General features: G+C 38.7%; 1 protein-coding gene across 1 annotated transcript in view; it reads left to right on the top strand.

Moving 5' to 3' along the window:
• Nucleotides 1-25412, top strand: part of CAMK1D (calcium/calmodulin dependent protein kinase ID) — a 478963-nt gene extending 453551 nt beyond the window's left edge. The window contains exons 7-11 of the mRNA XM_027838808.1: nucleotides 23-135; nucleotides 1808-1886; nucleotides 19345-19432; nucleotides 23260-23398; nucleotides 24904-25412. Coding sequence (XP_027694609.1) covers nucleotides 23-135; nucleotides 1808-1886; nucleotides 19345-19432; nucleotides 23260-23398; nucleotides 24904-25022 — 538 coding nt within the window. The 3' untranslated portion in view covers nucleotides 25023-25412. The remainder of the gene's footprint in view (nucleotides 1-22; nucleotides 136-1807; nucleotides 1887-19344; nucleotides 19433-23259; nucleotides 23399-24903) is intronic.
• Nucleotides 25413-26464: the final 1052 nt, after the last annotated feature.

Raw genomic sequence — 26464 nt, 5'->3', positions numbered from 1 at the left:
CTCGTCACAATGTGTCTTTCAGGCTCTGCGGTTATCCACCCTTCTACGACGAAAATGACTCCAAACTCTTTGAGCAGATCCTCAAGGCAGAATATGAATTTGACTCCCCCTATTGGGATGACATCTCAGATTCTGGTAGGTAGTCAACCTTCCTGAGGGGGCAGCACCCGTGATCCCCCAGACCAGCCACCTGTTGCCATTAGGGCCCTATCATTTCTAAGGTTCTCATGAAAGTCCCTGTGTACCATGCATGCCTGAAATCTCCAGGAGAGTCCTGAGAAAAACTGAGGGTAGACTTGGCCGGCGTTGCTTACACTGAAGTCAACATCACAGAGGATGTACTGATCTAGAGTTTCTAAGAGGGAAACACCCCCCCTCATGAAATGCCTTAGATAAAGTAACCAAATGTCCTAAAGATTTAAGTTGTCCCTTTTCCAAGAATTCCAGCGATAGTGGGGAGTTTACTCGCCCCTGCTTCAGTGACAAATAGCAGAACTTATTCAGTTCATATGTTGGCATCCAATCAACACGCATTTATTGAGTGCCAACTGTATGTAAGGCCCCAAGCTAATTTTCATCCAGGGTCCATGGGCAGTATTCCCAATGAAGATGAAGAAGAAAACTCTAAAACTAGGCACCGTCCTCTGGGCACAGTCTCTGGCACACGGTAAATGCTTAATCAATGTTTTACCTAAAAAGAAAGGGTTATACTTGACGGTCTCTGAGGTTTCTCCAAGCTTTAGATCTATGATTCCACATTATTTCTAGAAAATTCATCACTCATTCGCTAGGATGAAAAAAGACAGATTAAATCTGGGCAAGAAAAAATAATTAGGCCATTTGAAATGTTACATGAAACAATTTTAAAACTGATTTTACCTTTTAAAAAAAGTAGCAGGCTTAGCATTTATAAGGGACTCACATCTTTGCTCAAAAGCAGCAGGCAGCCAGGACAGCACCAGGTTTTCCGACTTTCACTATTTCGTTGTTGTTCAGTCATTTTTTCAGTCATGTCCGACTCTTAGTGACCCCATTTAGGGGTTTCTTGGCAAAGATCTTAGAGTGCTTTGCCATTTCCTTCTCGAGCTCCTTTTACAGATGAGGACGCTGAGGTAAATAGGGTTAAGTGACTTGCCCAGGGTCACACAGCTAGTAAGTGTCTGAGGCCAGATTTAAAGTTAGGAGGAGTTTTGCTGTGCAATGGTTTAACTCAAATGCTTGATGCCTCATTATTTATTCTCTGTATCAAAAAAAGAGGTTGGTCAGCAAACTATGGCCTGGGGGCCAAATCTGGTCTGCCTGTACAGCCCACAAACCCAAAAGTGTTACCCCTGATTTAAAATAAAGGGTGGGGGCACATCACCAAACAGCTTTTTGTAATGTTTATTATAAAGCATGAAGTCTATGGTATGATAGACACCTATTAACTTTATCCATCCCACTGAAGTTTAGCAAGCTGATTTCCGGACAAAGGACTATTTCTGCAATTCTCTACCTTGAATCAGAGACAGTGCAGTCTTGTGTAGAGAAGATTAGGTTCCAGAAGCAAAGGAATATGGCTCCTAGTCTTTGTTTTGCCATTGACTCAGTGGATGACCTCTCTGATGTCCTATTTCATAGTTGCCCCTTTCTAAGATGCCAGTACTGTACTATTTGCAGTTAGTGCCAAGTGTGTGTTAGATTTTGGAAAGGTTTGATCAAATGTGTTTGACACCATAAACAATAGGATCCCTGTGCGTGGCAGCATCATATAGCCATGCTTTAAGGTGCAACTCTGATTCACTATCTTGTTTTCTTTTTTTAACAGCTAAAGATTTCATTCGGAATTTGATGGAGAAAGATCCCAATAAAAGATATACATGTGAGCAGGCAGCTCGGCACCCCTGGTAAGAAAAATCACACAGCATGAGATAATGATTGTCAAATTCCTTTTCACTACAGTAGTAACTGGGAGATCTCAATTATGAAACCCATAAGTTATCATCACACCTCATTATAACCAAGGTTTTTAGTCTTCCTAAGTCAAATCTTGGCTTCCTTTTTTCCCCCCTCTACCCTCTTCTATAGGTGTTAATAAGGAGCTAATCGGCCAAAAAGCAGCAAAAGAAGCAATATCTACTCCTTGGACAGTCAGTCACTTAGCATTAGCTCGCATTCAAAAAGTACTTTCCTTACAACAGCCCTATGAGGTTGATAGTTTATCACTGTTCCTATTTTGCAGATGTGAAAACTGAGGCTGAGAAAGGCAAGTGACTTGCTCATAACCACACAGCTAGTGTCAGAGCTGGCACTTAAATCTATCTTCCAACTCCCCAACAAAAGAGGACTGTATAGGCACATGTTCCCTGACTTAACTAACCCTGATATATGAAAATCTAATGAAATAAGAATAGATTTTTTTTTAAAGGAGATTGTTATTCACTGGGCAAAAAGGATTTTTTTTACTCTGTGATAAGTTACCTTAGGATTCTTTAAATAGCAATGCAAATAGCATATTTAATATGGGATTAGGTTTATAAAAATCTAAATGACATACAGTTTTAGAGCACATCTCTCCTATAAAGAGGAATTCCCTTTTAATAAGATATTCATTACCTATATTGATAGGCTGTGGCAATTCTACCAAGACTGAAAGGTTTCAGATATGGACCAGGTGGCACACTGTTCCTGTTTTCTGAGGGCCAATCTAGCTAAGTATAGAAACTCGTCACCAGTAGGTTGGTCAATAGGTCATGAATTCTTTGACGCTGGTGACTTAAGGGAAAAAAAGAAAAGCAAAAAAGTGTCCTCTACTTCTATTTGTCCATCTTGCATATTGACGGTGCTAGAAGGGCAGAAAAGGAAGTAGAGGGCTCAAATTAATTTTAAATCATCCTTGAACATTAACTGTTGAAACTTAATTCCTTTTTCAAGAATCAGTGACTCCTTCAGTACTATGGGAAGAATTTAACCATATCAATTTTTTTTTGCCATAAATGAAACTAAAAAATATAAAGAATTCATAGTTAAATGGAAGGAAGTCTTACAAGTTCTCCTCGGAGAGGTAAATGAAGGAGTTGGTGGAGTTGTTTCTATCATGTGCCCCAAAGCAATAAAAAATATCAATTAATGGATTGCTTAATCATCTCACTGTACAGTGCTAATGATAGGCAAAAGCAAAAAGATCATCGTGGAAATAGTTGCAACTTATGTGCTAGGATCTTTTGTAGTGAAAACTGCAGAACATCTACAAAGAACGTAACTCCAAACCAAGTCAATGTATACTTTGATGCTTCATGACTTGGTGTACGAAAGTAAACACTGAGCAGGATGGCAAAAAAAATGCTTGGAAAATGTGGTGTAGAATTAAGAAATGAACCAGGCATGGTGGTGCCAACTGTAAATCCCTGGTACTGGGAAGGCTGAAGCTGATGGACCTCTTAAACTTGGGAGACTTGAGCTTCAATGGGCTAAGTCAATCAAGTGTCCTGGTGTACTTTTAGTTGGAAGATCATGGACATGGTGAAGAATCAATTAAAAAAGCAGAACTGATTATATTTTACTAAATAGGAAATAACCAATACCTGACATAACTCATTTCAAAATCAAATGGTTGTAATCAGTCGTATTTATTGATTAGAGCAGAAGCAAAAAAAAAATGCTGAAAAATTGGAAGACAGGAAAAAGAGAAGATAATGCATGAAATTATAATAGCTCTAACCTAAACTACAGGAAAAAACCACTAACAGAAAAAAAGGAAAACCAATAAAAGACGTAATTATTTCTAAGACAAGTTGAAATGATCTAAAATATTTGTCACAACAAAAAAGCCAAATAAGTCCCCAGACTTCTTCAACTAGCAAACACTTGATTTTTCTGCCGCATGGAAAGACATGGTAGCCAAAGGCAGCACTACCTTAACAATACATGATCATTTCCAAATTGATTACAGAGATGAAAGAGAGAATATAATGAACAGTATTGATTAATAAGATTAGCTAAAAACAGTGAAGGGGAAAATAAGCATACAGATAACTTAGCATGTCACCCAGTTAACCCAAGTCATCCCAAAAGCATTTCGAGATGAAACAAAAAGGACAACAAATGGAAACAAAACAGAACAGATTGCCATCATTTCTATGTAATCTATTCTCATCATCAATGATGTTGGAACCACTGCTTTTAGACTCAGCACCCAATTGCCATAGGAGGAAGTGAAATTGGCACTTAAAGAAGATGGTAGTCAAGAGGAGTGGCTGCACCTGAACAAGTACATGCAGAAGAAATCCATTCTAAAACAACACAATTTTGAAAGGTACTGACTAAGAAATTTTCAAGATCTCAAAGTAGGGAAGACACCAAAAGAATAAAGAAAAATACATATGGCAACATATACCAAAATGGCATCAGCAACTACTGATCCTGATTTCTCATCTCTATAAAGTCTTTCTTTTTAAGTTTGAAAATTAGCTTTTTTTATTTACAATTATACCTTATTTATTTTGACATTCATTTTTAAAAATTTTGAGTTCCAAATTCCCTCCATTCCTTTATCCTCTCTCCCACCCATCAAGAAGGCAAGTAATATGATTCTATAAAGTCTTTATGAGAATTGTCTGTACATTCTTGTTGAAACCATGCTTTCACAAATGATGCTCTGTAGCACGACATATCTTCATTTACATAGTCCACAGAATCTCAGAATTGGAAGAGATCTCAGGGTCTATCTGGTCCAAACTATACTTCAGGAAGAATCTTGTCTACCATTGGAAGACTTTTGAGGAGGAACCCGCTACCTTTCCAGTTTCCTAGCCTCTTTGGTCAGCCATTCTGTCATCATCCAGGAACCCTTTCCAACCTCCTGCAATGCCATAGAAGTTGCCTTGCTCCTAGATACACCATTTTCCATCTCCCTGCCTTCTGGCTGCGCACTATTGCCCATTATCCTGGAACAACTCCACCCCAAGCCTGAATCCCTGCTGACGATGACAAGCTACCTGAATTCATTACCCAATGATTATCATACTCCCACCTAGTCAAACCTTCCCTATCACAGTGGCTCTGAACCCCTAGCTGTCATTATTCAAGCCCTGTTTCTATCCCCTATTGACTTCCTCCCTCATTCCTGTTCCCCCTCTACCCAACCCCTCATAAATCCCACTGTGTTCCTTCCATTCCTTTCACTGTGTTCTCTGGAATACCTGCACCATAGGCAATAAACTAGCTTTCCTATTCATATTCCTTTGTTACTCCTTCCATTTTCTGGAACTCACTAAGACCTGACTTCCTTCTAACAACTCAGCTTCCCCGGATAGTCTTTCCAGCACTGGCTACATTTTCCCTCATACTCCACAGATACTGGGAAAACAAGGGAGCTCATGATGTGTGACCTCACTCTTCTTAGTAAATTAAGAAATGAAGTCACGTTCTAAGGTTGAAGGAATTAAGAGCAGAATTAGGACCTCAAGGAGGTATGGCACAACTAGAGTGGAGAGCAAGACAGGGACTTAAGCAAAACGCATCCATGAAGCCCCATTTGACGTTAGATAGCATGGATTTGTATAAGACCTAGTCAGCATGCTCTAAAAAACCAACCAAATGAAACCTATTACTAGTGATTAAGAGTGGATAAGACAGGGGCAGCTAGGTGGCGCAGGGGGATAGAGCACCAGCCCTGAAGTCAGAAGGTCCTGAGTTCAAATTCAGGCCCAGATCAGACACTTGACACTTAGTAGCTATGTGACCCTGGGCAAGTCACTTAACCCCAATTGCCTCACCAAAAAGCAAATAAACAAAATATTTTTTAAAAAAAAGAGTGGGGAAGACAGAGAGAAAACATCACCCAGTGTTGGGATGCATAGAGCGGAACAGCCAAGCGATCACAGGGACAAGAGATTGAAGAGCTTCTCATCTCTCATTCTACTCTGGCTTATTCACAGGCCTCTGCTCTTTTGTAGGCTCTTGCACAAAGTAAGAAGAAATCAAAGCAGTCATTCCATATAGCTTTTTAAAGCTTCCTCTCAACAGAATTCTCCCTCATGACTCAGAATATAAGGGTATTAAATGGCTTTAAATGAAGCACTAGTCAATATTTCCTTAATTATGAGCTATTAGGAATTCCCAGCTCTGCCACTAACTAACTACATGACCTTGGCAAGCCACTTACTATCTCTGACCCTCAACTTCCCCATATGTAAAATGAGGATAATTATGCTTTCACTATGTACCTCATAGGGTTGTAAGAAAAACGCTTTGCAAGCCACAACATTTTACATGAATGAGAAAAGGGAAAACAGGAAGATGTTGGAGGCTAATGAGGAAGGTGGGTTGGAGGAAGACCAGAAAAGACTTGAGAAGCAGGAAGCACAAAGTCCACCAGTTATGTTAAAACATCAAAATGTCATAAAGAAATAATATCTACAAACTGTAAGACCAGAGGTTAAAGCTAAAACATCTGTGAGGGCTTATGTCCAACTTGAAATGCAAGGACATACGCTCACATATTGAAATAGAATGCTACTAAAGCCAAGGTCCACGTGGAAACACTTATAAAGGTGACAAATGACAATAAATCTGAAATGTATCTATAAAACTATCTTGAGAAGTTGGTTCTAAACTGCCTCTAGCTCAATCTGATGCTGAATTCTTAAGCATATACTAGCTTAGTTTGAGGGCAGCTGGTTGACTCAGAAGATAGAGTGCTGGTCCTGGAATCAGAAAGACTCATCTTCCTGAGTTAAAAATATGACCTCAGACATTTATTAGCTATGTGACCCTGGGCAAGTCACTTAACCCTATTGGCCTTAGTTTCCTCATCTGTAAAATGAGCTGGAAAAGAAAATGGCAAACCATTCTAGTATCTTTGCCAAAAACAAATAAATAAACCCCTAAATGGAGTCACAGTCAGACATGACTGAACAACAATAAACTGAGTTTGAAATGAATGTAAAATATTTCTATATTACTGATCAGTTTGAACTTCTGTGACATCTCATATATGTTAGCAACTCTCTAAAACTATAAGCGGCAGAGAAAATGCCAACCAACATTAGTAGGGGGACTTTCCTCATCTGGGAGTTCTTCACATCAAGAAATCATAGACCCAATCTCTAACTCTATGTATGTTAGCCACATAGAGAACTCATATGGAGTGAAAACCAGTTCCAAAGGGTTTCAGACCATATTTCTGATAGACAGGTGCTGATGTTTAAAACATAAAGACAGAATTCCTTTCCAATTCCTCCTCATCCATCTATTTACTTTGGAGCACAAGGATCTAGCCAGTATTAGTCAGTACCCATCCCAGTCAATCCCACAGTTCTCCTTTGCTGAACAATCATTTCCAAGAAAGAGTTGGCCGCGAAAAAGTTTGATTTGGCATCCCATTCTGAAGATGTGACTTTTGAAAACAGTATAGGAGGGAAGACTCAAATGAGTTCTCTAGAGAACAAAGGCTTACTAGAGATCCCTGGAGCAACCTACAAATCTCTCTGTTGTTCTTGCCTTTGGTGGGTTTGGCCATCCAAACATTCTGTTTCTATTTTACTAAGTTGTTATCTGGGAAATGGAGCCAAATGAAAGTAGAAGAAGGGAAATCTGGTTAGCTGCAGTCTATTTCTGCACGCTCTTCTGCCAAGGTACTTTCATCTTGACCTAGAAAGAGTGTTGCTGAGAGAAACGGGGAATTTTATTGGAGCATATTGCCTTTGGCAAAGTCTGAGAACTGGACTATTGCCTGATACTCCTACAAGACTCTTGGTAGCTCAGAAAAGCTGGTACACTAACTTTTTCATCTTTCATCTTCGAGAGCTGCTTTTTGCATGTGAATAATGCCTAAACATTTCCCCTTTGCCTTCCTCAATTGGTCAATTGGATTTCCAGTGTTTTTTCTAACCAGAGCTGTCTACGTCTGGGGAGATGAAGGAGGTACTCATATACACATTTATCTTCCTACCAAGACATATGTTAAGTGTCTTTGTTGCCTTCTCCAGGAGATGTTGCTCAGGAGTTATTCAGGAAGTAGCCTGTGCCATCACTCCATGTACTCTATAGCAATACTCATACTAGTTGATGCCATAGTGTCTGTCTTCTATTATATAATCATTTCTAAGAAAGAATTGGCCATTGGCAAGTTTGAATTGGCATTCCTCTCTAAGAATGTAACATTTTAAGCAGTCTCCAGATTGTACCCATAGTAATGGACCCAACTCTCTACCTTTCCTTCATTATCTGACTGCAAGATCCAGTTATATAATATTCATGATGTTGTAAATAACCTTTTATTCAACAACTAAAATAACGAAGAGTCAAGTTGCATTTAATCAAAACTAAGAAAGGTTTGTTATACTGATGACGAAGAGTGTATTTGTAATACTGGTAACTAAGACTTATTTATTATAAATTGGGGTTATGGGTTTCAGTGTGGCAGAAATATCTTTAAAAATAGAAATTTTAAAGTTTTGTAAACAACTGCACATCGAGATAAAAATTACTTTTGGAATATTAGCATAATGTCTTAGAAGTCTTCCAAAACATGCATATGAAATTTCAGTTAAAAAGGTAATTAGCCTGACAAACTGGAGATAGCATGGTGGTGTTGGTAGGGAAGACCTGGGTTCACATTTGGCCTTAGTTAGTTACTGACTGGGCCACCCTGGGCAAATTACAACCTCTTGACCTCTGTTTCTAATCTACAGATGAGAGGGTTGGACTAGGTAGATGTCCTCTAAGGTCCCTTCCAACCTTAAATTGATGAGGCTATGAAACTATGAGGTATTATGATAAAGTAATGTTACTGATTCTCCTAACAAATACAAACTTTACATCCAAATCAAATATACCCTTCAAAGTAGTCACCTTAGAAGGAAATATACTTATTCCAATAGTGTCGCTCTTGCCCAAAATATTTTTAGAACAACTCTTGCAGATTTATCATCAAATCCCAAAACCCACTCTTTTGACTAGGCTCATCTTTCATCTTTGGACTAGTCAAGCGTTTCCACTTTGAGGTGGAATTGATTTTTGGAAAAAAGCATTCAAAGCTAAGTCTAACGAAGAAAGTAGTTGATCAAGTTGGGTAATACCATTTGATGTAAAAAATACAGATTAGATTAAAGGATGTTAGCAGAGATCTCTGTGATAGGACTGGGAAAATAGATGGGCCAGTCATGTAATAAGAACAAGGATAACTGATGGACAGTCTGTAGGCTTCATTATTGTCTATTCAATGTCAAGAGACGTAGAGGAAGGAGTTGGATGGAGGAAGTGGGTGAGAGTTGCCCAGGAAGGCCAGGCATGAATAGATTAGGATCTGAATCATGAGAATGAGGGTATATGTCACTGAGCTCATATACCCCTTCCCTTAAAGTATTGAAACACCTATAAAATAATGCAATTTATATTTCTTGTGTGGTTTTTAAAGCTAATTCTGAAAGTAAATTCCAAAAGCATTTTGAGGAATGAAGCATCATTGGAAAAAAGTATATATTTCCCAAAATATCTAGTTCGAATGACAGCCTTTATTTCGAAGTTTTAGCTAAATGGAGTCTCAAAATCACAGAACTGGACATAAATATAGAGATCATCTAGTCTAAACCCTTCATGTTATAGATGAGGAAATTATGTCCTACAGAAATAAAATAAATCGCCCAAGGTCACGGAGCTAGCTCATAGCTAATACATACATACATATATAAATATATGTACGTATTTGTATATGTTCTTAGCTCTGTGACCTTAGACAAGTCATTATATAGGCATATGGGTGTTACTTTAAGGTATGCACAGGGCTTTACACATATTATTTCATTTTATTCTTACAACAATCCTGGGAGGCAAGTGTTGTTATTGTACTCATTAGGCATAATAGGGAAACTGAAGGAGACAGGTTAAGTGATTTAACCACAACTAGCAAATGTCTAAGACTGGATTTGAACTCAAATCTTCCTCATTCCAGGTCAAGCCTGTCACCTGGGTGCCTCAATAGACTAGGAATAGAAAATAGATCTCCTGCTTCCCTATTCAGTGTATTTCCCACTCCAACATACTATATTAGATAGCTAGCAGTAGTCAAAGAGGACAGAATTTGGAGTCTGAAGACCCGGGGATGAGGTTGCATTCTAAATAACCAGCAAGGTGCTTTGAAGGTTCATAGAATTCTATGAGTGGCTGATTCTTCAAGTCTGATCCATCTACATATGAAAGAAATGGTCCCTTCCCTCAAGCAGCTTTCATTTTGTTGGATATAAATATGTAAGAATGCCCGGCATTTTTCAGGCTATTTTTATTATTAATTTTTTAAGCTTAAAAAAATTTTTTTTTAAATTAGGTGGGTAGAGTGCTAGGCCTAGAGTAAGGAAGATGTGGATTCAGATCTAGCTTCAGATACTTACTAGTTCTATGACCCTTGATAAGTCACTTAACCTCTATCTGCCTCAAGTTCATCACCTGTTAAATGGGGATAATAATATCACCTACCAGGATTGTTGTGAGGATCAAATGAAATAACAATTGTAAAACACAGTACCTAGTACATAGGAGGTGCTTAATAAATGCTCCTTTCCTTCTTTCTGTCCTGGCTTCCTTCCTTCATAGCACTCTTCAAGGTAGGTGCTCCAAGAATTATTATTCACATTTTATTACAAGAAATTGAGGCTAAAAAGGATAAGTAACTTGCCCAGGGCCACAAAGTTAGGGTAAAAGGTGGAATTCAAGACCAGGTCTTCCTGACCCCAAATCTAGCAATCTATGACACAATGCTTGCTGCTTTGTCTTTGATGGATCATCACCCATCATCTCCCCATTGGTGTTCCCTAAGATCTGTTCTGGTCCCTTTCTGTTTTCTCTCCCTTGGTAACCCCATAAGCTCCCATGGGTTCAATTATCATTGTTACACAAATGACCCCTTTATCTATGCCTAATCCTGATTTCTTTCTTTTTAATCCTTATTAAATAGATTATTCATACCATTTTCTTTTTTTTTTCCTCTTTCCAGTGATTCCCTGGCCTAATAGAACCCTTCCTCGTACCAAATAAGTATACTCAAGCGAAACAAATTAATACATTGGGCATGACTGAAAATGCATGCCTCCTTCTGTACTTATAGTCTTCTACCTCTGTGAAGAGAGAGAAGTCATACTTTATTTACTACTAGTCTTCTAGAATAATAGTTGCTCACTGCATTTTTTTATCCAGTCCCTAGCTCAATACCCTGAATATCAGATCTTTATGTTAAATGTTTGCCAGGAAGATTTGTTTTTCAGTCAACTGTTTTTCTTCTAATTGTAGCTGTTTTGTTTAGGCAGATTTTTTAATCTTATATGATAGAAATTGTACTTTTTCATTTCTATGATCACTCTTCTATCCCGGTTAAGAATTCCCCTTCTCATCCCAGTCATAATTGCATAGTTCATAATACATAATTGGACTTCCATCCATTCTCCTATCCTTTTATGATGGGACTTTTTATACTTTAGCCTCATGTACCCTATTCTCCTTGACCCTCAGTTTCCTGTCCCTCTGCCTGGTGTTCTGCTGGCATCTCAAACTCAACATTTCCAAAATGAAATTTGTCTTCCCCATCTCCCTACTTTTCGTCTTCCAAACTTTCCTATTTCTGTTGAAAGCCTTACTATTTCCCTACTTAACCAGTTTGATAATCTCAGAATCATTCTTGATGTTTCCCTTTCCCACACCCTTCATTTCCAGTTAGTGGCTAAGTTTTTATTCACAATATCTGTCACAATTTTCCTCCTCTCCATTCACACACCAGTTACCATACTAGTTCAGGCCCCCTCACTGAACTACAGTAATGGCTTCATAAGTTTTCTATCTGTTTCTAAACTCTCACCACTTCAATTAAGTTTTAATTCAATTAACACTTATTATTCCCACTGCTACCATAATAATCTTCCTAAGACATAGATCTGACCATGTTACTCCCCTGCTCAAAAACTTTCAGTGACTCCTCATTACCTCTAGGATTAAATATAGATATTTCCACCTGAAATTTAAAATCTTCTTCAATCTGGCTCCAACATGCCTATCCAACTCTATTTTATATTACTTCTCTCCACACAGTCTACATTTCTACCAAATTGGACTATCAGCTATTCTCTGCACTCAACATGCCATCTTCAGTCTCCTTGAATTCCCCATTGGTCATCACCCAAGTCTGAAATGTGCTCCTTCCTATCTCCTCTCACAATCCTTTTTCTCCTTCAAAGCTTAGCCTAGAAATCATCCCAGCACCCAGTTATTCATTTTCTGTAGACATCTTGTATGCCCCAATAGACTATAAGGTCTTTGAGGGGAGGGCTTTTATTTGTTTTTTGCCTTTCCATTTCCATGGTTGAATGCCTGGCCTACATGTACCTAATGATGGGCAATAAATATGTTGAAATGAATTGAACTGAAATAAAATTAAGTAAAGAAGGTTCAAGATGGGGGGGGTGGAATTCCTTCCTCTCCAAAGAGCTAAGAAAATCTAGATAATCAGTGACACGAACAAAACATTACTGATGAGTGCTTTGCAAACCTTGAAGAACTATGCAAACATAATTTTTATTATGGAATGAAATGAAAAAACCCAAGCCAGGTATTGAAATAATAAAAAGTTTAAATTTAGATAGCACTTTAAATTTCATAAAACACTTTACATATATGATCTCATTTGGTCCTCGAAACAATCTTGTGAGGTTGGTCCTAATAGTATCTCCATTTTTCCATGAGGAAACAAGCTGAAATACTTCACAAAATTGGTCCAGGTTTCCTTAGATATTAAATGTCTGAGGGGAGAATTCAAAACAGGTCTTCCTGACTCCAAGTCACCATTCTATCCATTATACCATACTCTGAAATGATGACAGAATGCAGAAGTGGGCCCTAAAGATTGGTTTTCTATTATGGTAAAGCTATGGAAACAAAAGTTGAACTTTTGTTTTGAGGAGGGCTTTGATAAAAAAAGTAGCATGACTTATGAGAGCCAAGGCAGCAGAATAGAGGAAACAGTCGAGCTCTCCCAACATTTCCCTCCAAACAACTTTAAAATAACACTTCAAATAAAATTCTGGAGTGGCAAAGCCAACAAAAGGTCAGAGTGAGACATTTTTCCAGCCTGAGATAAGTAGGAGGTGAAAAGGAGAAGTCTGTGACACTGGGGTCGGGGTTGGCCTGAAGCCCATATGATGGCAACATCAGCTGTGAGCCTTGGAGGTGGAAACAGCAGCAGCAGCAGCTTTGAGAGCTCTAATACCAGAGATGGTAAGGAGATCTGGCAATTGGTCAGAAAAAAAGATGATATGAAACCCTTGTGCTAGCACTGGGCCCAGGATGGGGTGATGTTTGGCAACTCCATTGCCTATACCCACTTCCAGGTCACAGTTCCAGCCTAGAAAGGAGCACACTAGCTGTCCCAAGGGATCAGGGTCACTGAGGAGCAATATTGCTTGTTATCCCAAGAGATCAGGGGACCCTTCCTGGGTAAGGAACAGAATGCAAATCAGGAGAGGAGCAACTACATTTCTCCCAAGATCATACCACCTTTTGTGGCATTTGAAAAAGTTCAAGAGACATAATTTCTGAGTAATTGAATTATTTTATTAATAATATAATAAAAGGATGGTCATTTGGCCATCTCTCTCTTAGACCAAAGAGGATCATGGCAGTGGGCTCTTGGCTTATATGCCCTTCTGGAAGAGGAGGATGCAATCCATCTGAGGATGCAATCAACTCTGATTGGTTAATAATTAATGAGAGAATGAAAATTAGAAAGAGAGGCTGGACCTGAACTCTGATTATGTCATTTACTTCTAAGTTAGCCCCAGCCTTGGGCAATCTATTCAAAGAATTTATCCTCACCCAAACCTTAGTAAAACACAATGGCTGCCTCACCTGGGTGGGGTCTAGGCAGAGGAGAAGATTAGTTCATCCTTCAGAGACTGAAGTCTTGAGATAAAATTAAAAGAAAAAGGGGGAAATCTGAATCTCCCCAAATCATTGTTACTAATAATCATTTCTCTCACTTTGAAGCACCATAAACTTCCAAATCCTAGGAACAACCTCTGAAAACAGTAGTGGAAAAAAGCTTAAAGTTTGGGACAACGCTCCCCCACCCTGGGAACACAGTCTATCTTTAACATAAACTTCAGGAAAAATAAGCAAATAACAACAAAAATAATAATTACCTGACCATAAAAACTACTATAGTGACAGGTAAGATCAAGACACAAACTCAGAAGAGGACAATGATGTCAAAACAGCTATAAGAAAACCCTCTAAGGGGGAAAAAGTGAACTGGATACAAACCGAACAAGAATTCCTAGAAGAGTTAAAATTATTTTAAGAATCAGATAAGAATGGTAGAGGAAAAATCAAGAAAAGAAATTAGAGCAATGTAAGAAAATTATGAAAAGACGATTAACAGCTTGTTTTTTTTTTAAAGAGGCACAAAAAATACTAAAGAAAATAACACCTTAAAAAACAAAATTGGTCAAATTGATGCGGTTTAGGGGTTCAGGGGTCTTGGGTCCCCAAAATCACAACACGTGGGTCCTACCCGAAAGAATTCGACCCAAGCCTTCTTTCAGCCAAACACAAGGTTTATTAGAACATCCGTCATATTGGGCAGACGCTTAAGGAGTCTGAACATTAGTAAGCTATTGGCTAGATTATAAGAATCTGAGCAGTGGCTAGATTTTAAGAATCTAAGCATCTTAATGGAGACAAGATGGACCTTATATACAGAAAGACTGTGGGAGGGATCTAGGAGTGGCCAAGTAGTTTGGGGTGACTGGAGGAAGGGTTTAAGGAGATCTGGATGGGAGTGGCCAGTAAACTGAGGTGAACAGAACTGCTGGGACCTGGACAATGAAGCCTAGCTAGGATTAAGTGTAGGAAATGGCTGGGGGCCTTAAGGAGGCTAGTCTAGGTTAAGGGTAATAGAATTGGGAGATTGGGTGTAGCCACAATGAAAGGCCAGCTGATTGGATTATAGCCTCAGGTGAACACCAGAGACTTGGCCATGTGGGAAAGTCCAGGGTTTTTCCTTTCTGGGGCCCAGATCCCAACCCCATCAAAATGATAAAATAGGTACAAAACTTCCCTGATGAAAATAACTCCTTAAAAAGCAGAACTGGCCCAATAAAAAAGTTACAGAAGCTCACTGAAAAAAATCATTCCTTAAAAAATTAGAATTGGGCAAGTGGAAGCTAATGACTCCATGTAACATCATGAAACAATAAAAACGAAGTCAAGAAAAAAAAGACAAAAGAAAACATGAAATATCTAACTGGAAAAAAAATGGCTGACCTGGAAGATAGACTGAGAAGAGATAATTTAAGGATTATTGGACTACCTGAAAGTCATTATCAAAGAAAGAGCCTAGACATCACCTTTCAATAAATTATAAAGGAAAATTGCTCCAAATTCCTAGAACTACAAGGTAGAATATTCAATAAAGGGCCATGGAAACACAGATTAAAAATTAATTGAAAACTAAGCTAATTCTAAAGAATGAGTGGGCCAAACAACAAGTCATAGAAACAATTAATAATTTCATTAGAGAAAATGACAACAATTAGACAACATACCAAAATTTATGGGATGCAGCCAAAGAAGTACTTAGGGGAAATTTTATATCTCTAAATGCATACAACAACACAAAAGAGAAAGAACTGATCAATGAATTGAGCATGCAACTAAAAAAAAAAACAAACTAGAAAAAGAACAATTTTTAAATCCCTAATTAAACACCAAAATGGAAATCTAGAAAATTAAAGGAGATATTAGTAAAATTGAAAGTAAAAAAACAACATTGAACTAATATGTAAAACTAGGAGTTTGCTTTATGAAAAAAAAAAAGATAAGCCATTAGTTAATTTGATTTTTTTTAAAAAGAAGTAAACCAAATTGCTGGTATCAAAATGAAAAGGGTAAATGCACCATCAAGGAAGCAAAATTAAAGCAATTATTAAGAATTACTTTGCCTATTTATATACCAGTAAAACTGACAATCATAGTGATTATTTATAAAGCAAATATTTATAAAAATATAAATTGTCTAGATTAACAGAAGAGGAAATACTTAAATAACCTCATCTTAGAAAAAAAATTGAACAAGCCATAAATGAGCTCCCTAAGAAAAAGTCCTCAGGACCAGATGGTGAATTCTACCAAACATTTAAGGAACAATTAATCCTAATACCATATGAACTATTTGAAAAAAAAATAGGTAAAGAAGAAGTCCTACCAAATTCATTTTATGACACAAATACAGTTTTGATACCTTAACTAGGGAGAGCAAAAACGGAGAAAGAAAACTACAGGCTAATCTCCCTAATGAATATTGATAGCAAAAAAATTTAAATAATATACTAGCAAGGAGATTCTAGCAGTAGATCATTAAGATCATATACTATGACTAGGTGGGATTTATACCAGGAATGTAGGACTGGTTCATTATGAGGAAAACTAGCAGCATAATTGACCATATTGATAACAAAAATCATATGATTATATCAGTAGTTACAGAAAAGGCAATGTTAAGTTGTATCTATCTAAAGCCAAGAGTAAGTATTATCTGGAATGAGGATAAGTTAGAAGCTTTCCCAATAAGATCAGGGATGAAACAAGGATTCTATTATAATCACTATTATTCAATATTGTATTAGAAATGCTAGCTACAGGGCAGCTAGGTGGTGCAGTGTATAGAGCACCAGCCCTGAAGTCAGGAGGACCTGAGTTCAAATCCGACCTCAGACCAAACACTTGACACTTGCTAGCTGTGTGACCCTGGGCAAGTCACTTATCCCCAATTGCCTAAAACAAAACAAAACAAAACAAAAAAAAGAAATGCTAGCTACAGCAATAAAATAAGAAAAAGAAATTAAAGGAATAAAAATAGGCAGTGATGGGGCACCTAGGTGGCACAGTGGATAGAGCACCAGCCCAGGAGTCAGGAGGACTGGAGTTCAAATCTGGCCTCAAACACTTGCCACTAGCTGTGTGATCCTGGGCAAGTCACATAACCCCATTGCCTAAACCAAAAAAAAAGAAAAGAAAAGAAAAAGGGCAATGAGGAAACAAAACACTTCTTGCAGATGGTATCATGATATCCTTAGAGAACCCTAGGGAATCAACTAACAAACTAGCTGAAACAATTAACAATTTTAGCAAAGATGCAGGATATAAAATAAACCCACGTAATCATCAGTATTTCTACATATTGCCAATAAAGTCCAGCCAGAAGAGATTGCAAGAAAAACTCCATTTAAAATGACTGCAGACATTTTAAGAATACTTGGGAGTAAACCTGCCAAGACAAACCCAGGGAATATGTGAACACAATTCCAAAGCACTTTTCATGCAAAAAAAGACAGATCTAAACAAGTGGAGGAATATTCATTGCTCACAGGTAGGCTGAGCCAATATAATAAAAATGACATTTCTACCTAAATTAATTTACCTATTTAGTGCCACACTAATCAAACTACCAAAGGAGAACTAGAAAAAATAATAACAAAATTCATCTGGAAGAAAAAATAATCAAGAATATGAAGGCAATCAGTGAAAAAAATGTGAAGGAAGGAAGTTTAGTAGTACCAGATTTCAAACTACGTTACAAAGCAGTAACTATCTAAACAATCTGGTAGTGGCTAAGAAATAGAGTAGTGGCATAGAGTAGGCATATTATACACAGTAGTAAATGACCATAGTAATCTAGTGTTTGATAAACCCCAAGATCCAAGCTTTTGAAGCAGGAACTTAGCATCTGGCAAAAATTGCTGAGAAAACTAGAAAGTTTGGCAAAAATTAGGCATAGACCGATATCTCACACTGTATACCAAAATAAGGTAAAAATGGGTAAATGATTTCGACATAAAGAGTGATATCATAGGGGAGCATGGAAAATTTTACCCGTAAGATTTATGGATAAGGGAAGAGTTTATGACCAAACAAGACATAGAAAGGACTGCAGGAAGGAAAATGGATAATTTTGATTATATGAAATTAAAAAGGTTTTGCACAGGGGGTAGCTAGGTGGTACAGTGGATAGAGCATCAACCCTGGATTCAGGAGGACCCAAGTTCGAATATGGTCTCAGACACATACCACTTACTAGTTGTGTGACCCTGGGCAAGTCACTTAACCCCATTGTCTAGCCAACAAAAAAAAGGGGGGGGGGTTTGCACAAACAAAACCAATGCAACCAAAATTAGAAGGAAAGCAAGAAACTGGGGGGGAGAATTTTTATAGCAAGTTTCTCTGATAAAGGCCTTATTTCTCAAATATTTAGGGAACTGAGCCAAATTTATCAAAAATAAGAGCTATTCCTCAATTGATAAATGGTTAAAGTATATACACAGGCAGTTTTGAGAATGAAATGTCAAAGCTAGTCACATGAAAAATACTCTAAACCAATATTGATTGGAATAATGCAAATTAAAGCAACTCTAAGATACTATTTCACCTTTCAGATTGGCTAACATGACAGAAAAAGAAAATAATAAATGCTGGAGGATATGGAAAAATAGGTACACTAATGCACTGTTGGTGGAGTTGTGAACCATTGTCCAACCATTCTGGAGAATGATTTGGAACTATGCCCAAAGGGCTAGAAAAACTGTGCTCTGCAAAACTGTGCATATATACCCTTTGACACAGCAATACCAATACTGGGTTTATATCCCAAAGAGAGCAAAGCAAAGAGGAGAGGACCTATATGTATAAAATATTGATAGCAGCTCTTTTTATAGTGGCAAAGAATAGAAAAATGAGGGAATATCCATCAATTGGGGAATGGCTGAACAGTTTGGTATAGAATACTATTGTACTATAAGAAATGATAAGCAGGATGGTTTCAGAAAAACCTGGGAAGACATATGAACTGATGCAAAGTGAAATGAGCAGAACCAGCAGAACACTGTACACAGTAATAGCAATATGGTAACAATGATCAACTATGAGAAGACTTAGCTACTGCAATCAAGACAATGATCCAAGATAATTCCAAAGGACCTATGATGAAAAATGCTATCCATCTCCAGAGAGAGAACTGATGATGAACTCTGAATGTAGATTGAAGAATACTTTAAAAAAAATTTATGCTTCTTATTTGGTATTTTTTTTTTGCCACATGGCTAATATAGAAATGAAAAAATAAACCTAAAAACCTGCTGCAAAGAAAAAAAAGGAGTAGCATGAAAGAGATGACTTGGTAACCAAGAAGCAGGTTGTCCCCTCTACCTCCCCATTCAAATTTGAGAAAGAGAGGGAATGTGAGGCATACATGGGAGACAGAACAAGGTTGAGCTATGGTATTACTTCTGTCAGAGCAAACATTTCTAAAAAAGCACTTTTCTATTTCAGGATTGCTGGTGATACAGCCCTCAGCAAAAACATCCACCAGTCAGTCAGTGCCCAGATCCAGAAGAACTTTGCAAAAAGCAAATGGAGAGTAAGTCATAGATTTTTTTTTTCCTCATTGGCATAAATTAGGAATTAATAGAATCATTCACTAAGTGTATCTTGAAAGAGGGCATGAATGAATAAGCAAATGAATGAACAAACAAACTTTGGAATGAAATTCCATTAATTTTTGCATGCTTTAATTCTGAATTAATAGACTTACAGAATATTATTCTGGGCAAGACTTTAGCGATCACCTGCTGTTGGACTGATGAAGATATTGAGTACCTTTACCCAGTGAATTGACTTACTCATTATCACAGTTAATTGTTGACTAAGTCTGGATAGGAAACCTGGTGGCCCTTTTATTGTCTCAATGCCTCTTTCTTAGTCCTTAATCTATTTAACCACCTCACATAAAATCTATTATGTATATAACTGGAAATTTCTCATTTAGAGATGAAATGACCAAAATGATTTAGATTAAAAATCAGTATCTTTCCAAAGCTTCAGAACTTTACTCAAGTGATCCCTAATTTCAAGAGATAATAATAAAATCCCACATTTGCATACCATGCTCTCTTTGCAATGATCCTATGAAATGAGTGGTGAAAGTATTATTATCCCCATTTTACAGACAAGCACATTGAGATTTTGAGAGGTGAGTGACTTTCCCAAGATTACACAGTTAGTCTCTCTCTCAAGTGGGATTCTTTCTTTTTTTTTTTTTGGCTAGGCAATGGGGTTAAGTGACTTGCCCAGGGTCACACAGCTAGTAAGTGTTATGTGTCTGAGGCCACATTTGAACTCAGGTCCTCCTGAATCCTGAACCACCAGGCTGGTGCTCTATCTACTATGCCACCTAGCTGCCCCCTCAAGTGGGATTCTATCCCAAGTCTCTAAGTCTACTGTTTTCTTCCCTAAACTTTAGGGCTTCTTTACAAGAAATAAATTAGATGATAGCCTAAGGAAATAAATAGCAAGATCCAAAAGGCGTGAATAGTTTATTTCAACCATTTCCCCTTGGGAAAAAAAAATCTAGCCACTTCTCAGATTTTCAGAGGCAGGTTATCTGACTTGAGAATGATCCCAGCCCCTAATCTGTTCTTTCTCTTTCTTTTGCCATCTACAGTTTAAGAGTGACACAATATGCATTATTATTTCCTTCATAGGTGAAGAAAAGATTGGGAAAGCCTAAATCAGTCACCTGGAGTTACAGTCCCTCATGAGCATTTCTAGTAAAAGGATTCATAGATAACTGAAAAGCTGAAGGTTTTATGATTATCAGATAGTTACCTAAGCTTATCTTGTCATGTATCCATATGAGTGATTAAAGAGATGGTCACATAGAGAATATTTAGGTCAGAGAAGGTTAGGGGCTAGGGGTAGAGAGAATGCCTAGTTTCCTCAAAGATGGAGCTTTTATATGAAGACTTCACTAACCTCTAGCTGCTAGTTCCTTTCTGCCTTCAAAAAAAAAAACTTTGTATTTATTTTTTACATATTTGTAATACGTGTGTAGATGTATAGTTAGATATAGCTGTTAAAATGCTCTTTCCCCCAACCCTGGCCAATGACCACCCTGCTTTCCTTTAGTTGTTGTTCAGTCATTTTTCAGTCGTGCCCAACTCTTTGTGACTCCTTTCAGGGTTTTCTTGGCAAAGGTCCTGGAGTGGTTTGCCATTTCCTTCTCCAGTTCATTTTACAGATGAGGAAACCGAGGCAAACTGGGTTAAGTGACTTGCTCAGGGTCACACAGCTCATAAGGGTCTGAGGCTGGATTTGAACACAGGAAGATGAGTCTTCCTGACTCCAGGTGCAGCACTCTATCTACATCATCACCTAGCTGCCCCAGCTTCCATTAAGTCCCAACTAAAATCCCACCTTCTGTAGGGAGCCTTCCCTAACCCCTCTAAATCCAGTGCTTTCCCTCTTTTAATTGTTTTCTGTTCATCTCATTTATAGCTTTTGTCATATATAGTTGTTTGCATGTTTCTGTGCCATCAGATTATAAGCTCCCTGAGAGCAGGAGCTGTCTTTTGCCTCTTTTTGTATCCCAGCATTTAGCCTAGTACCTGGCACATAATTAGCACTTAATATATGTTTATTGATTGGTTAAAAAAATACACTGAAATCTCCTTGAGATCAGCAAAAGTTCACTTTTGCCTTTGTAACCCAGCCCAGGGCCTGACACAGAGTAAATGCTTAATAAATGTTCATCAATTGGTTTGTTGATACAGAGAAAGAAAGCGGTTTTCAACTGTTCCAGTGGATGTCATGTACCAGTGATTAGGATTACTCCATGTGGCTCCAGAGAAAAGAATGAATGGGTAGACGTTACAGAGATATCAATTTCAACACAATATGAGAAAGAACTTTAAAAAATTAGAGCTGCCTAATGCGAAATGGCATGAGCTGACTTTGAGGTAGTAAGATTCCCATCACAAAAGGTATTCAAGCAAAGACTGGACAACCACTTGTCAAAGTGTGTTGTTATATAGGGGTCCCTGCAACAGTCAGAGAATACTTTAGATGAGTCCTGAGACCCAACAACATGCTTGTGCAAGTTAGTATCCTAGAGCTGTTGGTGAGATTATGTAGCCACTATCTCAGTCTGCTTCTGTGATAAACCTAGTTTCATGAAAGGGAATGCTATTTTTAAAAATAATGATATTGATGCTTCAAGGGCCTACCATTTGGTGCAGATATTTCTTCCACCGACAGATCTTTGTTTCTCCATGACTTAGTAATGGTCTTTGGGAATTCTACCCAGCAGCCAACTTGGTGATGTGCTTCTCCAGATTTACACAGATTGGTCCTTGGGCAACAGATGGGCCATCTATCACCAGGCTTATACTTGGAGCTCTTGGGACCTTGTAGGGGCAGCTGAGTGGTACAGTGGATAGACTGTCAGGTCTTAAGTCAAGAAGACCTGAGTTCAAATCTAGCCTCAGATACTTACTAGCTGTGTGACCCTGGACAAGTCACTTAACCCTGTTTGCCTCAGTTTCCTCATGGGTAAAATAAGCTGGAAAGGGAAATGGCAAACCACTCCAGTATCTTTGCCAAGAAAATACTAAATGGGGTCATGAAGCGTCAGACGAGACTGAAACAACTGAACAACAACAAGGACCTTTGAAAGCCTATACACCAAATGTCCAGCCTTTGACAGCCCAGGGTCATCTCTAGCCACTCTTGGTCAGCAGAATAGGACATTAGTGCAAGATGGTACCTACAATAAAAAATAAAAACTGTTTTAAAAACATGAACCTTTAAGATATGATAATATACCCTTGTTTTGAATATGTTGTTTACTTAGATTCTTAACTTATTTTTATGAAGAGGTGAGGTCCTCATCACTAAAGGGACCAGGTTAGATCAACATTTGTTAGACATATCATGGAAGGGATTTATATAGCAAGAGGGAGTTGGGGAAGGGGACCCCAAAGGTGCCTTCCAACACTTAAGATTCTCTGACTCTAGTTTACGTTATCCCATGGATGTTGTTGTATGTATGGAATGTCCCTTAGGTAAAATACCCTCTAAAACCCAGGTTAGATTTAATACAGTGCCTGACCCAGAGGTGCTTAATCACTGCTTCTTGACTTCACTTGAAAGCAGACGAAATCGCAGCTTTTCATCCTGACAGATTCTCTTGTCAATAGGAACACTCTTAGATTGAAGAAGCAACATTTCACCCCCATAAGCTTCCTTCCTAAAATATCATGAGAACATTTTGACTTCCGAGAACTCTGGAATACTTAAGATAACTAGTGAAATAAAAGGACCAAAACTGGGCCTTTTCCAATTAACTTGGCTATTCCTTGTGTTGTTTTTTTTTTTTTCCCTTTTTTCCTCTCTCCTTCTAAATCTCAGCAAGCATTCAATGCCACAGCCGTCGTGAGGCATATGAGGAAACTGCACCTCGGCAGCAGCCTGGACAGTTCAAATGCAAGTGTGTCAAGCAACCTCAGTCTGGCCAGCCAGCTCCCTGACGGGACCACCCGAAAAGATCGTGAGTACCTGGCAAGAGATGCTTCAGCTGCCAGTACTTAGGGACATTCTGCTGGGGGAGGGATTCCTAGTCAGCAAGCATTTTTAAGGACTCTGAATCCAGCCTTACCTCAGCTTGTCTCTCTTCAGCTTTTAAATTAATCAAAATAAATGGAATTCACGCATTATCCCTTTTTCTTTACTTTATTAGCCAAAGTGCAATTATCTCTCCTCTACACACACACACACACAAGCTGCTCTCAACTTCTGAATGTATTCCACTGTAAATCTGTTGACTGGAATTCAAAATGCTGCATTTTCCCATAGGAAGAGCATAAATAATGGCTAGATTTCCAGTGTAGGCCACAAAAGCCTAGTTAAACTTCAGATAGAGCAGAACTAATGCTAATAATAACCCTGATCTTTAAGCCATTTCATAGCTCTGAACCCTTGTGCATGGCAGTTTCTAAATTTTAGAGGCTTGTCTTAGTAAATAGCTACAATAGCAATAACACGCCACTATTGAGCTCCCTTCAATGGTATGAGGACCAGGCCTTGTCCCTCCCTGCTCCGTGGCTGCTCAAGTCAAATCCATTTACCCGATTTGTCCACTGAAGTCTAGCAAGTGATGATTCAGTTACTCAAATAAACTACTGCATTGTGAGGGGACTTCAAGCGTACCAACTCTATGTAGTTGAGGTGACACACAAGAGATAGTGTGACTTAGAGGAAAAAGCCAATCTCCATCAGGAAAACCTGGGCTCAAGTTTTACTCCTCCCACTCCCTGACTGTGTGACCCATCTCTCCGTGTCCCAAACAACTTTCTAAGATTCTCAGGTACAGAAAAGGTGCTGATCCCTATCAGTAAAGGAACTTTCCTCATGGGGGGGTTCCTTACATTGGTGAAATCACCAGTCTAGGGAAGAAAAAGTCACATGTAGTACTTGCCATCATTCATTTAGCTTAGCTCAGATTTAAAGTCCTAAAAAACATCTGTTCCATATGTTCCCTGATATGGCTGCTGCTGCCCTCCAGTCCTAGGCCAAATTGCTGCCTTAGCTCCTACTTTGATCTCTAGAGAAATGAGGTCCTTTCCAGGGCAGGCCCTTCTGGCTTCTAGTAGAAAGGAGAGCTACTTTCCTTATCAGTTTCACTGGAGTTTCCCCAACTTCTTCTAGGAACCTTCATCCTTACCAGCAGCACCTAAAGTTTTGGCACCAATGTCTAACTAATTGGGCCCCTGTTTGTCCATCTGTAAAATGAGTGGGTTGAACTCTGTTGTCCCTTCCAATTCTAATCTATGCACCATGAATTCTTCTCATTAACCATCACAGGACTCCGTCAATTTAGAAGTGGCCAGAGGTAGGAGTCTTACAACAATTCCAACTAGGACCCATCTTGTTGTTAGGTTCCACATACATGTTCTTTTCTCTTTAAAAGATCCAGTTGCAATGCAATGTCTCACGGACTTGTGGTATTGTTTTTGGTTAACAAAATTCATTTGTCTTTTCTGGCTTCTCTTCCAGGCCTGGCATCCTCCACACTCTGTAGTTTTATTTCCTCCTCTTCGGGTGTCTCTGCAGTAGGAGCTGAGCGGAGACCGAGGCCAACCACTGTGACCACAGTCCACACTGGCAGCAAGTGACTGTCCCCGGTGGTAGAGGCCGGGCTGGTGGGGGAGAGGGAAGAGCTAGGAAAGAAGGCCCCACCAGAGGCCATCAGGACGTGATCTCACCTGAGTGATTTCACCTTGCATGGTGCCCCTTCCTGCACAGGACTGGAAGACAGAAGCTTTTTTTATGGCCATATTTTATACTGCAATTCTGAAGTGTTCATTTCTCACGAACTTTACAGACTCAAGGGGAGCCAATTTAACTGGTTGGATCTGGTGCTGTATATATGAGTCTAGAGATGCTCTAACTGAATGGACCTTCGCATTCCTCACCCCCATTCCCCAGTCATTTGCTCTCTTCTCAGTGTAGGTAATAGTATATGTTGTATTTTTTCATTAATGAAAAAAAAGGTTTCAACTGGATTATTTAAATATTGGTAACTTGTGCATTAGGTATTTCTTTTCTTTTTAAGAAGTATTTCCTTTTAAATCTATACTTCTTCAGTCACATGAAGCTCTTTAGTAAGTAGAGATTTCCATCATCCCCACCTACAGATTATTTTTACTCCCCGGGGGATTGAAAATGCTTTTCTAAAGATCTATGAAAATAGGATAGAGGATCTGTCTCCCAATGTAATTGTTCACTTGGTTTTGATTACTCCTTTTTATTATCTCCCTTCTTAGGAAGGGCAGCTCACTGCACAAGACAACCCAGCCATTCAGCATTTGGGGTTATTCTCTCCTGAGGAGGCTTTCCTAGAAGTGTGCTGCCTGTCATGACCCTTTCCACATCAGCCATCCCAGAACACTCAACAAACAAATCGAGAAACAGTAGCCATGGCATGGTTTAAGTCATACAGAACACAAAGCCTATTCCCCAGAGGCCTGAAACTTAAACTCCCATGCCAGTGAGGAAAGGGCTGCCCTTCCACACCAGACAGAGCTCTGGAGTTCAGGAACGAAGCCTGGTTTTCTGGGGAAAAGAGCCCTTCCTCTGGGGATGACCTACAGAGCTGGTGTTTCCGTGGCAACTTTACAGTATAAACTTGCTATGGTAGACATGCTCATACATTGATGTTTTGAAAAGCCTTCCTTACATAAGAAAGCTACCACAATTTTATTGTTAAAGTCTACTGCCCACACACAGCTATCCTTTCTCAGAAGAGGGGTGACATTTAAAAACTCTGCCCTCTTTCTTAAAGCTATGCAGATTTAAAAATCTCTCTTTCAACTTTTTGAAAAAGATTTTTTCACTATCAATTGAAAATCCCTCCTCCCCCCAACTCATAAAAGTTGCTAGTCCAGCTCTCCCACCTCTTCCCCTCCCGATTGCTGGGGAAAATCAAGGGAGAGTTCATTTCACTGGCCACATTCAGCACACATTTAGTGGAAAAAACAAGTGACAACACCCACATTGGCTTAGTGAGTTGCAGCTGGCGCTTTTAGGCCAGTCACAGAATTTGTAGAATTAGAAG

The sequence above is a fragment of the Vombatus ursinus genome, unplaced genomic scaffold, assembly GCF_900497805.2.
Source record: "Vombatus ursinus unplaced genomic scaffold, bare-nosed wombat genome assembly UNPS02014830.1, whole genome shotgun sequence".
NCBI classification, from domain to species: domain Eukaryota; kingdom Metazoa; phylum Chordata; class Mammalia; order Diprotodontia; family Vombatidae; genus Vombatus; species Vombatus ursinus.
This window is presented reverse-complemented; position numbering and strand designations above follow the sequence as displayed.